The sequence below is a fragment of the Coenobita brevimanus genome, chromosome 89, assembly GCF_032717465.1.
Source record: "Coenobita brevimanus isolate Jiangsu-jjx chromosome 89, ASM3271746v2, whole genome shotgun sequence".
Lineage (NCBI taxonomy): Eukaryota > Metazoa > Arthropoda > Malacostraca > Decapoda > Coenobitidae > Coenobita > Coenobita brevimanus.
The window spans coordinates 20,304,257-20,322,768 of record NC_137042.1 but is presented as its reverse complement, the minus strand read 5'-3'; the positions used below and the strand labels follow the sequence as shown (position 1 = coordinate 20,322,768).

The window sequence follows — 18,512 nt, the reverse complement described above, 5'->3', positions numbered from 1 at the left end:
AATTGCATAAAATGACATAACGTTATCCCGAATAAAGTACAAAAGTCGTCCTCGGGATAAAAAAGGCTAACGGAGATAACATCTAATTCAAACAGCCTGAGAGATCAGTCGGTTGCTGAATAAATGTTTGCCATTAGCTCCCCCCCCGAAAAAAAAAAAAAAACTATAGGAGATGGGGTTAGGTTCGTCCTCACAGCCTCCCTTCGACACTGCGTAATATTATTTCACTGTTGGTTCTTAAGGCTAAATTCTCAACAGTGGAAGGGCGAAGGTGTTGACCAGCCCATAATTCCCGACGGTCATTATTTTTATAGAAACGGTGTGAGTATTAGATTTGTGCAGTTTACATGTCATGATACGGAACGCATTAAGGAGTCAGGCAGAAAAGCCAAACACTCTTCATCCAATTCCTGGCTCGTATAAATGACTGTCACATGCCGGAGACTTGTGATTCCCTTCGCGATGTAAGGTTAGAGAATACGGCCCTTGGTGTAGAGCTTCTCTTATTTTATTCTTCCCAGCGGCAGATGACTAAAGTTGAGGGAATCTTTCTTAGTAAATGGGTTAAACCGGGTGTGGGAATGTATACACTCGCGTTTCTATCTGTCTGTCTGTTGGCCTATATCTATTTGTCTGTCTATGCATCTATATATCTACCTGTATCATCAATCAGCCAGTCAGTCAATCAGTCAATCTGTTTATGCACGTATGTATTTATCACTACCCGATATCATCAAGTCCTTTAAGGCATTTCTGTTCCACTGAATATAACACAACATCCTCCCTCATATACTGTCTCTTACCATATCTCTCCACCTAATTCTTGGTTAAAAATAGATCATTCCATTCAATTCGATGACATCTATCATTTATTCTTCCTACCTCCAGACGATTTTTTTTTTCAGCCCGGGAGATAGTTTTAGAGCTGGAGGTACTAAACTCAGTCTTCATTAATCCCTTCACTACTAAAAGGTTCTCTCGAGTTGAATAAAATAGTCAAAATTTGTGTAAACAAGAAGTAGTCATACTGAAGGAGTTACTACTATGAACTATCTACCTATCTATTCCCAAACGCCTAATCCTACAGTTCATCCAAAGACTTCTATATTCAGTTACAGACAAAGGTTCGCCTTGTAATCTACTGCGTCTATTTTACACTCAAGACATGTCCGCCACTTTTAAACCTGAAGCATCATATTAGAAAAAATCATCTATGGGCAGGGGAATATGCCAAGCCTCTCTCAGCTTAGGAATATTAGCGCACAGAGAAAATTGAGAGGCAGAAGTGAAAGATAAGGCGAACTTTTGTCTCCTAATGTACCTCACTGAAATTCCACCAGCGCATGTCCGTATTTCGTTGTGGTGAATAAACTGGGTGTGGCTGTGACGGGTTCATTACCATGTTAATGTGTTGTGGATGACGTACGGTGGCAAAAAACCCACGAAAAGATCAGGTCGAACTGCTGATGACTTACCTGGGGGGAAGGGAAGAAGGTGCCTTTGTTCTCTCTTCTTTAGTGTTTTTGAGGTATATTCATAGTTAAAATCAACGTCTAATATACATATGGTTGTGAACATATCAAAAGCGATTCGTGGAATTACTTAGTCTTATAAATAGGCCAAACTTTTATGCTTTCCAGGATAATCTCTAATGACATCAAACTGAGCCACTTCCCACATCCCGACCACTCCTCCCCGCCGTACTTACACACTTTTTGATGTCCCAGAGAAACTGCAGGAGTAATTTATGGCTTACACCTTACACACCATCCGACAACGCCCATCGGCACAGGCTATACTTTCCCGTGTGCTAATTAGGCTTTTATCTATGTTACGGATGAACACAATAGGTCATTTGCATTGCATCTTTTCTGACTGTTATGGAGGCTAACATTCAGGCCGGCTAGATGCTGGTATATGCGGTCGACGAAAGGTTTTGTGTATTATATTCGTACTAACGCCATACGAGTTTATACATTTTAGGAATAATCTCCCGTTGCGAAAGTTGCTGTTGTTGCTTTTTAACCCTAGTCTGTCTGGCTAAGCAGACCCGTCGACCACAGGTAAGTAACTGCTTTTAAGGTGCCGTCCCACAGGTACACCCACCAAAAACATTATCGTTACCTCTGGGTGCGATGAACACTGAAATGATCTGTAAAAGTGAAACTGTGTTCATTTGGTACTGGTAGCAGTTCAGAACCCTTGGTCCTTATGTCATATTGTATCACACCACAAGGGTAACAAATATTTTTTTTGTGGGTGTACAGTAAAACACATACACCACGTAGGAAAATGGCGTCCATTTCTGAGGTATTTCTCTCTCTCTCTCTCTATGGCTGCCCTGTTGGCGCACCTTTATGAGAAAGCTAAAGTAAATCACTGTTATTGAATCTGCATGGGATTTTATGCACAACTGTAATTCATAAACTTAAGTGATATTCTAATTACTCCAAATACACACACACACACACACACACACACACACACACACACATACACACATAAACACACACACAGCCCTCTTACCAAATTCTGATTTTAAAAACCAATAAATTACCATATATATATATATATATATATATATATATATATATATATATATATATATATATATATATATAAACGAATAATAACAAGAAAAGCAGTACAGTATTTATTTGCTACGGACGAGTGCTTAAATAATATATATTAGATTACTTAAAAATTATCTTACAATTTTCTTAACATTCGACTTACCATAATCTTAAATTCGCCTCTGGCATAGGATAAAGTAGCTGAGGACGAACTTTCCCTAGGGCACCAGATGTAGGGGTGGGGGGTGGGTGAGGGAGAAAAGAGGGGAAAGGGGGAAGGGAGGAACGGTAGAGAAGGGGGGGGGAGGGAGAAGAGAGAAAGAGGAAGAAAGGGTAGTGAGAGCTGTAAGTGGAGAAGGGAGAGGAAATAAAAAGAGAGGGGCAGCGAGGAAAATATGAAAGAAAAAGGGATGGGTGGTGAAAAAGGGACTGTGGTGTGCGGTGGTGAAGGTGGATTAAAGGGTGGGGATGTGGTGGAGGAAGAAGAGAAACGAAGGGGAAATGGAGGAGTGTCTTGGAAGGGTAGCTACATGGTGAGAGGAAGGGTGAGAGTGGGCGGATGTGTAGGCAGCAGTGAGGGTGGACTAAGGGATGTCAGGATGTGGAAGGTGAGCGAGTGAGGACAAGGGGAAAGGGATGGACAAGGGCCCGGTAAATGATGAGAAGGAGACGAGTGAGAGGGAGTGGTGGTGGGGGTAGAAAGTGGGAGTGTAAGGTCACAGTAGGTAAGGGGAGAGGAGAAACGGTGGGGAGGAGAGCCGGCATGGGCGTGGGTGAGGAAGGGGAGAGAGAGGAGGAGTGGAAATAAAAAGTGATGGGATTTAGAACTAGGGTGCATGGACTCGGGAAAGAAAAGTATGAGCTATGGAAGAATAACAGGAGGGATGAGAGATTGGGAGGGAGGGAAGCAAGAAATATGAGAAAATATTGAAGAAAAATGAATGAGAGAAAGAAGGGAATGAATGAGAAAGGAGAGAAGATGGGCAGAAAATTATAAAGTTTAACAGATACGTACACTAAACAGCTAAATAAAATGGCTTGGTGTTGAGGTGAATAAAATGCCTACGCGTGTTTAGTAAATGGAAAGGAATTAGAGAGATTTTTTTTTTCTTTAACTCCCTGATTAAGAGGATTTCTCGCAGCTAAAAAAATCATTGGGTCTTTGGCTGAATAAAAGACTGAAGTATGTCCTTCACTGCAAAAATGTTAATATGGGAAACTGCGTGACAGGGAGAAAGCAACTAATAAAAATGAAATGAAAAACATGACTTAGACCTGAATGAAGAAGATAGCCAGAGAAGAAAATAAGAGAAAGAAGATGAGGGCACAGACAAGGAAGAAAGAGGGAAATGACACAGAAAACACCACACATTTTCTGCATCACACATCTTTTTACCTCGTCTCTGCCCACCCTCTCAATGAAACACACCCACGCAACAAAAGAGGAATATTTGAGGAGAGAAGGAAAGAAGGACATAAATTAAGGGACAGAATCAAACAAACAATACTTAACACCAAACACTTTCTGTCTCTTTTTCAGTTTATATTCTGCCTCCAAAATTCACCGTATTTCCCACCACCCTTCCTCCCCCTCCCTCTAGCAAACACACACAGGCAACAAGCGAGGTAGTGTGAAAACGCTGCTGAATCCCACCTGTTGCTGTCCCTTGTCAACATGTAGAGGCACAAACAACAACAACAACAACAACATCAACAACTCTTACTGCTACTGCTACCATAACAACTACTACTGCTACTAATACAATAACAAAAACAACAAAAATACCAAATACAATTGATGATAAACTCACGCACATCTGAGACAAAGTAATCAACACACACACACACACACACACACACACACACACACACACACACACACACACACACACACACACACGCACACACACGTTAACAAAAGGAACACCCCTTAAAAAAATAATCAAGGTGTCAGGACTGAAAAATGAATCAAATGCCATATGCCTCATCCCAGAGTTGGCCCAGGGATAGTGACAAGAACTGCATTGGACCTCCTCTTAACCCATTCACTACGAGGACGTCATTTAAAACCTACATGTGCTTCCACCAGAGGAGTTTGTGCATTTTAGGGAAGACATTTAAAACGGAAGAAATTATATATACTGCATGTCTGTCTGTATCAGTATTAGGCCACATCCTTCATTAACCCCTCCATTAACAAAGATCTCCCCCGCGCCGAATATAAATGTCTAAAGTAGCAAGAATAAAAAATTAATGTACAAAGTCGTTACAGTATTAAAGGGGTACAGAGAATGAAACAACTATCCTCCCAGTTCCGTCTGAAAAAAAAAAAAAAAAATTACAACCGGCGAAATGCACTGAAAACCCTATCTCTTCCAGTGCGTGTTTCAAATAGTTCGAGTTTTCTGTAAAGTATCTGTCAAACTTTGGGAAGATGGTTGTCTCTCACTGTACATTCCTCACCTTTCTTCCATTCCTAGCCCTACCTGAACCACTGGGAACTGCCGCTAGAATATTATCAAAAAGGACGTACACACACACACACACACACACACACACACACACACACACACACACACACAAAGTGATCTCAAAAACAAACCGCTGGAGGGGCAGATAAAAATAATAGCAACAATCCCCATCTCCATTTGTGTATTTGTCCATCAAACGTTTCGTCAGTATGATGTCACAACGTAAACACGGGAAACGTTTTTATTTGCCGTTGGTGTGAGCGTCTGGTGTAGGGTGGATGTGGGAAAGAAATTACACTTTTTGGCTGTGTTTGTGTGTTGGTTTAGTGCGGCTGCTCTTGTTTACTTTTCTAATACTGCACGTGTCTGTTATTTTTTTCTCTAGATTTCTTTCCACTTAGGTTCCCACTGATTTTTTTAACCATCTAGTTCTCTATCAGTTCATGTGTGTGTGTGTGTGTGTGTGTGTGTGTGTCTTTCAACCCCTCCGTCTACCTTTTCATCTGTTTATTTATCTGTCTGTCTGTCTCATTTTACATCAATCTACTCTTGCATCACTCTTTTTTTTTTTTTTTTCACCTGCCTAGCCATCCTTATATTTATAGTCTTCCACCGTTTTATCTTTCCAATTTTCAGTTTATTTTCCATCTCTCCATTTTTTTTTTCTATGTTTTTAATTCATCTCTTCTTCCAACCATACAACACTCCATCTCTCTACCCATTCACTTATGTATTCTTCCATCTATGTTCCTCCTACGTTGCCTCCAGTTTCACGTACTCTCCAGGCCTTATGCTGCTGCTTTGCCATTACATTTTTGTATGCGTGGCTCGAGGCTATGGATGTGAAGGCGACATGTGTTAGGTTTGTCGCTGTTGGTTTATTGATCTGCAAGGACATTCATATATTTTAAACCTTCTCCACATCAGTAGCACTATTCTTCATTACGTAAGAGAGAGAGAGAGAGAGAGAGAGAGAGAGAGAGAGAGAGAGAGAGAGAGAGAGAGAGAGAGAGAGAGAGAGAGAGAGAGAGAGAGAGAGAGAGAGAGCACCCCACGAACGAATCAAACTGACAGCGAACCATGTCGTGTTGGTAAATTATTCCCGCCATGTCCCTTGTACCTCCATAACTTTTGAATCATCCTGTAATTCCACTAACCATACCCTCTGCCCACCTACCCTTCCACACTTCCAACCAATCAATCTTCAGTTCTCCTAGTATTTCATTATTCTAGCTTCTCATTTCGCTAGTCTTTCCTCCATCTAACTTTTCAACACCCAACCATCGACTATTAATATCAATCTAACCTAACTTTTCATCCCTCTACTATTTTTTCTCTCTCTAACCTTTGACTTACACCATTCATGTACTTAATCATCAATTTCTCTAACTTTCTATCTACCTTGTACCATCTATCTCTCTAGCTTCCCACCTAACCTAACCTAATCAGTAACCTTCCACCTCCTTAACCATTTATCGGTGTATCTCTCCACCTACCTTACCATTAGCTAGCCTCATCCTCCACCCTTCTATGTATACATCTGACCATCGATCTAACTTAACCACTTATCCACCAGGCCTGACTATCAATACACTATCCCTCTATTTCTCTATCCATTTATCCACCTAAATTTTCCACTTCCCTCACCATCTACCCATCTAACTCTACACTTAACCTAGCCTTCTGTCCATCTAATCTAACTATCTACCCATCTACTCCCTAGCTTAGCCTATCCATCCATCTAACCCTCTGCCTAACCTAACTTTCCATTCATTTAATCATCCGCTTAACCTAACCATCTATCCATCTTGCTTTCCACCCAACCTAACCTAATCTTACACTTAACAAATCATCCACCCATCCAATCCTCCATCCAACTAACCATCTATCCGGATAACCCTCCATTTAACCAAACCACCTATTCACCTGGCCTTCCATGTAACTCTCTACCTACCTGACCTTCTATTCACCTCACCTTCCACCTAACCTACCTTAACCCTCCACCTATCTCACCATTAATTAGCCCAATACCCCACCTATCCAGCCGTCTACACCTCTGCCTCTTCATCTTTAGATTTCAACTCCTCGATCCTCATACTTCTATTCCTGTCTCTGCCTTAATTCCTCCTACGTCCCCTCCTCCTGCCTCATCAACATTCATACTGGTGCTCTGATTAACGCTGAGTGTAAGGCGATAGCAGGGGGCAGAAGGTCGGTCAGGTGATATAACAACGGAGTGGAAAAGCGAGGGGACGGGAGAGGAGAGGAGAGAGAAAAGCAGGTATAACAGAAGCAGACAGATGAGAAAGAGGAGGAGAGGGGACAGGAGAGATGGAGGGAAGAGAGGAGACGGAAAAGCAGCTAAAACAGGTAGAGAGATGAGACGAGACGCGATGAAATGAGATGAGAGGAGAGGAGAGGAGGGGAGGACAGAGGGAGCGGGAGGTGATTTGACAACGGAGACAAGAAGCTAAGCGACAGTGTACGAGAATGAATTAAGGTGAGAGAGAGAGAGAGAGAGAGAGAGAGAGAGAGAGAGAGAGAGAGAGAGAGAGAGAGAGAGAGAGAGAGAGAATCACTTCTGATCCCCTCGGTAAGGGAGGTCTTAGCTAAGCTGAATCAAATCATCTGTGGGTACCCGGTATACAATACGACGTCATTGTACTAGGATCTTATTGTAATGTCTTCAATTAGATAACAATATCGTCTGGCGGTATTAGGAATGTAGAAGAAGAAGAAGAAGAAGAAGAAGAAGAAGAAGAAGTATTATTATTATTATTATAATTATTATTATTAGTAGTAGTAGAGTAGTAGTATTTGTATTAGTAGTAGTGGTAGTAGTAGTAATAGTAGTAGTAGTAGTCATACCCAAAGGTTCGCCTGAAACGTGAACCTTTATCCTGCTGCCTACCACCCTCTTTTGGGGGGATAGGAAGGGAGTTGAGGGTCGTTTGTACAGTATAACCGGGCAATGAAGACGCCCAGTTATATCAATGCCACCATGTGAAGGAGTCCCTCTCCAGCAGCATCGGGAATGAAATACTGCATATATGACGCCAACACAGGGACGCCTCTACACCTGCCATGTGTCTGCACCTGTTGGACGTCAAATGGCAGGATAGACGCAGGGTAACGCAGGTAGACGCCACCTGTCGCCTCTATCTACCACTACACCCCCTTTGAGCTAAATCATATCTCCATCTCAATAACACCCACCCTATCTTACCCTACCCAACCTACTCACCCTACCTACTCCATCACCCATCCACCGTACCCTTACGACTTCATCACCCTACCTTACCCTACCTACCCCTCCATCACCCAACCCACCCACCCAACCCTACTTACTACTCAGTCACCCTACTCACTCTACCTACTCCATCACTACACTCTTCCCCCTGCTCCATGCCTGCCCGTCCATCCATCATTCACGTTTAGAAATTTTAAGCTCACACGGCAGGGGTAGGCGGTGGTCAGGTGGTTGGAGAAGTTGCCTCTCGACCTCAAAGACATCAAATCAATAACAGACTGGGATAGGGAAGTCGGATACTGTGCATTTCATAAACAGGCTTCACTGATATTCCACACTAGCAAATGACTGCCATAAAACACTCTCGTTAATATCGCTATATTAGTCGTGCGTGAAACAGCTTTATCATTGTATTCACGCTGAGGGATTGCTAGGGTTTAAGGAACTGACTGTCGCATCCATGTCCTGTGTGTGTGTGTGTGTGTGTGTGTGTGTGTGTGTGTGTGTGTGTGTGTGTGTGTGTGTGTGTGTGTGTGTGTGTGTGTGTGTGTGTGTGTGTGTGTGTGTGTGTGTGTGTGTGTGTGTGTGTGTAAATCGCCTCCATCGGTGCAAATTTTGTGTGTTTAACTCGGGCTGTTTCTCCTCCCAGTCCTATCCATCTAATTATCTATCAGTCTAGTTATCTGTATATTCATTTATCAACATATCGTCGGAGCCCTTATCTAAAAAATTTATCATGCCACCTTTACGACTCTCAGCAGGAAAGTGAATGAGCGTGTCGGTAATATGATAGTACAATAAAATCCTTTGGGAATAAAGAAATTAAAATATCTACGTTCAGTATCTTAGCGAAAGGATGAATTAGAAGCGATGAGAGAGACCAATGAATAATGGAACTGAAGGATATTGATAAGGATGAAGGTAAGGATGAGGATGATATGAACTTAAATGGTAGATTATTTTCTGAGGTAGAGAGGAGAGTAGGCAGGAAATACTGACTGGACATGGTTGTTCCACTCATGAGCAAGAAGGCGACTGATGTGATATCGTTATGTAAGTTCTCAGTCTTGTTTACTGTCCTTCACATTTTATTAGGTATTGAGCAGATCAGATGCTTATGTCAACTTAAGAATTAGACGATGACTTAATCGTCGTTTAGCTGAAATAGAATAATAGAGTTGTTTGGACCGTGCCAGGGTAAATGTACTCTATATCACAAAACTCAGTCGCTATTAAACCCATGCCTCTCTCTCTTACTTCAGACTACGTGTCCGTTAAACTACTACACTTAACAGGCATCAAGTTATCCGAAAAACCATTTATCGGCGTAATCCCCCTAACACAACACTCTCTCCCCGCTACCCCAGTCACTCAACCTGATAACCGACTTCGAAATGGATCTTTTATTTATCCACCCTGAGTGCGTCATCCTTCATTCTTTTGATGTGGGGATGCTCTATATCTGGCCGTATTCATAAAGATCGTAGCCAATTGCTTCGATAAACAAGTCTTCACAGTAGTTAATCGTTATCAGAAATAGTTTTGTTTGGCCATATATTTCTCATTTTAATAACTCACTTTCGGTTGGTTGTAATGTGTTTGGTAGATTCATTAGAGAAAATTAAAGGGTAAATAAGTAATTTTATTCATAAGTTCGGCTCAAGAAGGTTTATGAATGCGAGCCCCGGCTCCTGGTCGAGTAGTCATCCTTTTTCATTGTCAGAGTCAGCCAAAAGGCAGATTTTCTATTTTAGATCCCTTCACTAAGAGTATTTTCTTTTTCAAAGCCGTTTAAAATCGTTCGGGGTAGCCAGAAAAAAGAAAAAAAAAGAAAAAAAATTATCGTATTGAGAGGGTTCATAAGTACTTGCAGCTCTGCCATTACGAGATAACTTTCTTAAACTGAATAATATGGTTCTCTGATAGGAAATATAAAAGTAAAATGACGTCACTGTATTGAATATGTTAACTTGTCCCTCCCTGGCCGCTACGTGACAATTTCTCACTCGAGGACTGAATACAGTGACACCTTTCTTCACCTTAGGCTTCTCTACATCCTACGTCTCTACATCCTGCGCCACTACATCCTACGCCTCTACATCCAACGCCTCTACATCCTGCGCCTCTCTACATCCTACGCCACTACACCCCATGCCTCAACATCCTACGTCTCTACATCCTACGCCACCACATCCTACGCCTCTCTACATCCTACGCCTCTCTGCATCCTACACCACTCTACATCCTACCCCTCTCTACATCCTACGCCTCTCTGCTTCCTACGTACCCAATGCCTCTACATGTTAAGCCTCTACATCCTACGCCTCTACACCCTACGCCACAACATCCTGCGCCTCTAAATCCTACGTCTCCACATCCTGCACCTCTACATACTACGTCCCTACTTACATCCTACGCCTCTATATCTTACGTCTATATATCCTACGCACCTACATCCTACGTCTCTACACCCTACGCCTCTACATCCTACTCCACAACATCCTACTCCTCTATATCCTACGCCTCTACATCTTACGTCTCTAAATCCTACGCCTCTACTGTACATCCTACGCCACTACATCCTACGCCTCTCTACGTCCTAAACTCTGCTTAAATTTCCATTCCACACTCCATTTCCAGGCCATTCAATTTGACAGCCATATAAGGTGTCTCTGAAAAACCACCTCTTTGCTACTGCCCACATCCACTTTGAAATGGTGATGGGGTTCTCTTCCGCTTTATTTACAAGTCTCACATTTTCACTTCCCTTCCTTAATCTACTACTAGTCTGATATCTTCCCTTTTTCGTGCATCACCTTTCAGTGTTCCTCCTCTTTCCTCATCTTTCAACAGTCTTCCTCTTCCCTCATCTTCTAGCCTTCTTCCTTTTCCTTTCCTCCTCTCTCAGCTTTCAGTCTTCTTCCTCTTCCCTCATCTTCCAATCATCTTCCTCTTCCCTCATCTTCCAATCATCTTCCTCTTCCCTTCCTCTTTTCGCTTTTTTCAGTTTTCTTCCTCTTTCCACACCAGAACTCTCCTACCATTTCAATCTCTTTCCTCTCCCGCACCTATAAATCTCTCTCCCTCCCCTACTCTTTCTCTCCTTTTCCCACATATATCGTTCTTCTTCTTCCCTTCCTCTTCCCTCACCCACCAGACTTCTTTTCCTTCTTCATCTCTTCCTCCTTCCTTATATAACAGTCTCCTCTCTTCCCTTCCTCTTTTCTCGCCACACACTATCGTCAACAAACAATCCACCTTCGCCCACCGCTGCTTCCTGTGAGAGGTGGCAATGACAAAATAACCGTACGCACTTCACTCCCCACGCAACAGTAACACTTCTTCCCCTGACACGCCAGCCTCCCTCATGTACCCTCCCTCCTTATCACCACACTGTTCTTGGTTTTCTTCTTTCAGCTGTCCCACTCACTTCATTACATTCTCCATTCCCTCCGTATCTTCAAACCCTCTCAAAGATTTTTTTTTTTTTTGTCAGCAGTAAATTTATAACAGTTCTCACGCCTATCTAGAAAAATCCTCAATAAAGACTCCTCCAGAAACTTAAAGAGCATTGTTGAAGTGGCAATGTTGTCAAGAGGATCGGTGTGTCTTACTGGAAGTACACAAAACAGCTATAGTACTTTTACCGTTAACAAGCTGATTTACGACAGAGTTAATGATTTTAAATTTCTTGGAATGCATTTCCAGTCACATGAAGCAAAGCACATCTTTAATAGAACTGTAAACACTGTAGGGGGGGGGTGCTCATCATCCATTCACTCAGTGTAGTGCTGCTTTGGGTGTCTGCCCTTTCCTCTCTTCCTTTCCCTCTTCTTCCGTCTTTCCTTCATTCTTTCCTCTTCCTTCTGCCTACGGGTGACTTTACACTCCCTGTTCTGTCTTTCTTTCCTTCATTCTTTTCTCTTCCTTCTTCCTATGGGTGACTCTACACTAAGTGACAAGCCAAATGGTTTCCTGTACACCAGGAAACCATTTACTACTCATGGCGCCTGGTGGTTTAGTAGGTAATTACGGCGCCCCAATCGGATTGAGCCGGTGTGGGTTTATATCCAAGGAGTGGTTGGGGTAATGCCCCTCAGGGATGAGTAAGGCTGGCCACTCCCATCTTAAATGTCAGGACCAACTTGCCAGGCCCCTACGCTCCTCATGGGACGACGCAGGATTGGTTGATCGATGTATGGATGAACACACAAAACTACCTGTCTTCCAATTAGGAAGACTATTATACGCTACTACCCTCTAAAGTAGCTTGGATTTTTATAAACTAGATTCTAATCGCCAGGTCAACGAGTAAATTGTGTTATATGATCTGTCTGACATCGATTTCTTCTCTATTCAAGATCAAGGATGCTACAGCCACGCCACAACACAGTTAGACACTTACTGTTACCCTGATATTATTTTTCCCTTGCAGATTAAAACAAGGTAGACTTTATTTTCCTAGTAGCCATTTACTGTGATATTTCCGAGATAGTTGTCCTATAATGAATGGTGATCATTCTTACCTTTTCCAGCCAGCTTCGGCATGAGGGATCAGTTTGTAGAGAAGCCTTCATATTCTGTCCTTATCGTTCATCCTCACAAAGATATGGTAATTGTACCCTTCCTATAACAAACAGCCTAGAAAGGATCAACACATATGCTGCTGTCTGCTTTCCTTTGTTCACCTGATAAAAACTGTATCAGTGCAAATATTGTATGAAACAATTTGATATAAATAATGATGGCTATTGTAAATGCACGTTGGACGTATCCTACTCTGGCAGCTTTGCATTAATGAAGATTAGCTATATCGCTTGCTTGTCGCATGTCCTACCCTGTATATAGTATGTACGGTATTATTATCATAGACACAATCACATTAAAATTGACCAATCTTCTTGCGACATAAGAAGTGGTAATGATTATTTATGTGAATCGACTGCATTCTACCACGGGTGGTACAAGAAGCTTCGTTGTACCTCTTTCTAAGCGATTTATTTTTCATATTACGCTCTGACATTCTCATGCCTGTTACATAAATCGTTTTAATATCGACATGGTTTAAATCAGTAACAAGCAAGAGGGTACTGAGATGTTGGATAATGTGCAGAGTAAATAATTAAAGAAGAGTTGCAAGGTCTCCACATTGGACCCCCTCTACGCAATACTTATTTGATGGTGTGTACTGTCCTTCCACATCCACTCTCTCACCCTCCATCTCTCCACTCTCACTTTAACCTCCCCGAGGACGCCCACACCATGTACACATTAAGCAGTAAAGGAGAACAAGGACCATGCCCACCTGGAGCACGGCTCACACAAAAATGCCCCGATTCCCCGTCTACTCTAATTGCCGTCCTTGTTCCCCTCCATACGCACACCCAAGCACCACCACCAATCTGACCAACAATCACTCCACACTTGCTCCTGTATAACCCCTGCAAGCCGAGGACGTCATTATTATTTTATTTTTGCAGCTACCAGACGATTTTACTGACAGTGAGGCAGTGGTTCTCAATTCGTTTCAGTCCACGGACCAGACCACAAAAAATGTGCTGTAGACAACTTTATATCTGAGATACTATACAGAAAGAAGACATCAAATAATAATGCCGGTTTGAGAATCATTTACCGCCAGAAGGTAACGCAACAAAGATGCTGCACATCGGGGTTAATGCGTCGATATCCAGATGCGGTTTCTTTTTTTTCTTTTTGTATATTTATAAATGTTAGTACATGTAACCATGATTTTTTTTTTCACGTTTCAAGTTAACTATTTAAAGCTCAGTACATTTGGTATGGTATGTAAAATTTTCACGATTACCCTTGAGCGATGATCAAAGAAATTCATGCTCGCCCTACAATTTACCAGTTTCGGTTCGAAAATCAGTGGAACAACATTCCACCTCTATAAACAGTGGTGGAGCACCGTTCCAACCTGTTCCTCCTACTCTACGCTTTATGGTGTGTGTGTGTGTGTGTGTGTGTGTGTGTGTGTGTGTGTGTGTGTGTGTGTGTGTGTGTGTGTGTGTGTACGCGAGCGAGGTACAATTACAGTGTTCCCGTGGACTCCCGAGAAAATTGCCATGAACCACTGGCCTACGAAAGCACCCGAGCAGTGTAGGGGCAACTCTATACCTAACCTCTGCAGATGGAAAAGCCTCTCCTGAGCTGAGGAAAATCGTCTGAAGTCAGTACGAACTAAGTGAAAAAGACGCTATCGAGGCGAAGGGAATAACCTGCCACAGTTCTGCCAGGAAACTCACTCAAAAGCTATGATTTTTTTTTTTCTGAATCTGTAAAAGGCGCATGCAACTTTCCATTCTTCTGCTTTGTTTCTCACGTGGTTGTCAATCATTGCTTTCACAGTTACAATATAAACCGTCCACCCCTCTTCCCTTTCCTAAACCCATCACGCATCTCCGTCACTAAAGCTCTCACCATTTCATACTTATTCCATTAACATGCAGTTTCATTTCTCGGCCACTCTACTTCTTCGTTTTCTGCTTAGATTTTCACTATAATTGTTGCCATCTTTACGTACAGCAGCAGTGGTCAGCGTACCCGTCTCGTGATGCATGAGTCCCTAGTCTTGAGTTCGAGCACACGCCGAGGGGGACATTTAAGGACGGCGTTGGTAATTTGTCCTTTAATATGTTAGCACCCTGTCGATTCTTTTATTCAGATTCGTGACTCCAACAAACACAGGGAATACAACATTTCGACTTTCACATGCATCACTCTCTATACTTCCCCATTCTACTTCGCCAATGAGGAGAAGGGTTCATTCTGGCTAACACTCTCCCTCCGACGAGAAGATCCAGTAATGTAGTGGATCTATTTTGGACGGAAATAGCCACGGACAGCAATTTACATCATTCTATATAGGCTATATTATTTCTACGTCACTCTTTCCCGCACGTTGTTTTTTTCTTCCAACCTAGCCAATCTTTTTGTTGCAATTGTTCTTAACTTCCAGCAACAGGTAATTCACACATTTCTGTCTATTAATACCACGCCCGTGGCATCACGTTCCTCTATTCCTCATTTATATTTGTGTCTACTTACCTATTTTTGTTACGACTGTTATTTTCTTCACGTACCAGACAACATGCATCCCACTGTCCATTAAGTCCACATACAGTACCTGGCACCAAGTAGTCTTATTCCTTGTTCTGTTCAGTTCCTAATCAATCTTTTTTCCTAAATCTTTATAACGAATGCTATTTTCTTCTTGTACAAGACAGTTTACACTCTTACTAGCTGTTATTCCCACGTACCTCGCTCCACGTAATTCCGGGTCCTAATCTTGTTTTCAATCTTGTTACTTGCTACCTTCATTACGGCTGCAATTATCTTCATGTACAAGATAATTTAGATTCTATTTCCTCTCCCGCTCCCTCTTTCTAGATTATTTTACTGGTATTATCTTCATGTATCAAACAATTCACAGCCTTTCAACACTTCTGTCAATTTCACGTCCAGTCCTGTTCTTGGTGTGCTTTCTGCTTGTTATCTTTACGTTATGTTGTGTGCAATAAAATTTACAACCCTCCACTCAACTAATTTCTCGTGCCTGGTACCACGTAGCTAACGTTGTCCTTGTCAATTTTCCAACGTACTAGCCTACCTATTTGACCCTTATTTTCACGTAGATGAGATTTTATAACATACTATCCATTAATTTCACGTACCTGGCACCATGTAGTCGCCGTCGTCTTCGTCCTCGTCCTGCGTCGCCACGGAACGCACGGAGCGGCGGTGCAGGTTACACACGTAGGTGGCGATCAGCTTCACGTCGCGGGCGGAACACAGGCGCATCCCCCTCTTGTGGTGATGCGGCAGCGGCTCCACCACCACCACACCCACCACAGCCACCACCACCACCACACAAACTGCTACCCAACACCGCATCACACGCAGGGAGGGAGGGAGGGAGAGATGGAGGGAAAGGGTAGGATGGATGGAGAGATATAGGGTGGGGACGAGTTGGATGGAGTGGATGGAGAAAGACAGGGAAAAGTGAATAGGAATGTGGATATGGACGTGAGTATAGACTGAAAGGAAATAGGTGTATGTGAGAGAGCGTGCGTGTGAGTATATAAGCTTTAATAAACCTGGCTTGGGAAAGGAAGTTAGCGATTCTTTACTGTGCTGGGTTCCTTGTCAAAAATGGGACGTGAAATAGGGGCTTCTGAAAGAGTATATAGGTGTGTGTTGATGGTTACTTAATTGCTAAAAGTTACTGTGCGTTGTAGGGAAGGTGCGAGGTTGGTGTGTGCGTGTGTGAGTGCGTGTGGGTGTGTGTGTGGGTGCGTAGGCGGCTGTGGCTGTTTTCCTCCCCCGCCTCTCTCTGGAAGTGAAAGAACAATCATGTGAGTGAAATAATGAATAAATGCATACATATAAGATGACTTCATGTTTGTAGATGATGAAATAACACACACACACACACACACACACACACACACAGAAAATGGGAAAAAATGAAGACAACCAGCCTGTCCTGATTATATTATGCATCAAGCATATATCCATCCATCCACCTGCCTGTCGGTATGGCGTCTACCCATTTCATTCACATGTCTATGTTTTTTATATCCGCGAATCGCGAAGCTAGAGCGTCTGTGTGTGTGTGTGTGTGTGTGTGTGTGTGTGTGTGTGTGTGTGTGTGTGTGTGTGTGTGTGTGTGTGAACTAATCCCCAAAACTTTTTACCCAAAGTTAACCATACTTGGTGGCTGGTTAAGGGATATCCCATGAGTAAGTCTATTGTTCTTGAGAAGCCTGGGTCAAAGATTAAGGTCACATGACTAGGTCAAACGCTGACTTAGTAATATACGGTAAAGTTATACAGTTTTATCCAATTTAGACCAAAGTTGATGAAAAGGTTGAAATATGTTGTTGTTGCTGTTGTTGAGCTACCCCGGTTTGTCTGGTCGAGCAGACCCATCAATCATAAGCAAACAATCGCCCCAACGGGGCCGCCTCGTGCAGTGAACCGATGCTCCCTTGTGGTAGGCAGCGCCTCGTGACAGCGAGGAGATGGAAAGATTATGGAAGTTTGGTTCCCGGATGAACATCCAGATAATAGAGGCACCACAGTGGGTTCCACATCACCGTACCACCCAGCGCTGCAAACTGCTTCCTGAGTTACAGGAAACCATCAGGCTTGTCACTTAGCGTCGAGCCACCTGCAGTGGAATGTCACTGGACAAGGTCAACTCACACAGCTTTGATCTGATTTTAATCACAGTTGGTGGAAACGGTAAAGGTTTCGCAAGGATAAGTAAATTCGATTCTGATGGCAATATGTCAATGGCCAAGGTCATTGGCCGAGTCAAATATTTGCTCCTTAGACAAGCTGGTGGTCGCGGGTGCCGCAGTCTCTGAGCGCTCCTCCTTGTATATCTATCAACAAATGGTTGCATATCTGTCTAAAATTTATTTATGTATCTGTTGTACATCTGTTCTCTCTATCTGCTTGTCTGCTCACACATGTATTGATTAACCTCTGTTTTTCTACAAGGCTGTCTATCTATCTTTATCTATCTACTTACAAATCTATCTATCCACTACCTCAGACCTCCGAGCTCCTTCAGGCTGCGATGGACAATGACACTTGCAATCCTCCCAGCTGGCTGCCACTCATCTTCTGCTACCACTTCATTTCCTCTCCCTAATCTTCACTCTACAACCACTCCTCATCTCTCCCTCACCTCCACTCCACTACAACTCTTCCCTCTCTGCCGCCTTATTCAAGCTGCCCTCCCTCTTCTTCTTTCCTTTACCCCTTCACCTCGTTCTCGGCCTTTCTCTGCTCACTCTCCCATCAACATAAAGCCGCTATATCACCCGGCTTAACCCGTTCAGCCCAGGGATCTCATTTTACACTTTTCTACTGCCACCACCACACGACTGTATTCAGATTATGACACCCTGGTAGTGAAAGGGTGACTGAAGGCTGTATTTCACTCCTTCATTAAGGGAAGTCTCTCCTGAGTTAAATAAAAGGGACTGAAGGCAAGAACAGTGTGAAAAATACGTAATCGAAGTGAAGTGATCAACCTTTCCTTCTTCATAACTTTTCAACATCCAACTCACTTCATTCCGAAAATAATAAAACAATGAGAACGATAACAAAGCCTCGCATCAACTTTTCCTAAAACCTACAAATTTATGAAGAAAAACAAGTGCTTTATTATAATACGTGATT

At 42.7% G+C, this 18,512-nt stretch overlaps 1 protein-coding gene across 1 annotated transcript in view; it reads right to left on the bottom strand.

Moving 5' to 3' along the window:
• LOC145411412 (uncharacterized) overlaps positions 1-16,211 on the bottom strand; it is a 35,479-nt gene extending 19,268 nt beyond the window's left edge. The window contains exon 1 of the mRNA XM_080281452.1: positions 15,992-16,211. Within this exon, the coding sequence (XP_080137578.1) occupies positions 15,992-16,211 (220 nt within the window). The remainder of the gene's footprint in view (positions 1-15,991) is intronic.
• Between the last annotated feature and the right edge of the window lie 2,301 nt (positions 16,212-18,512).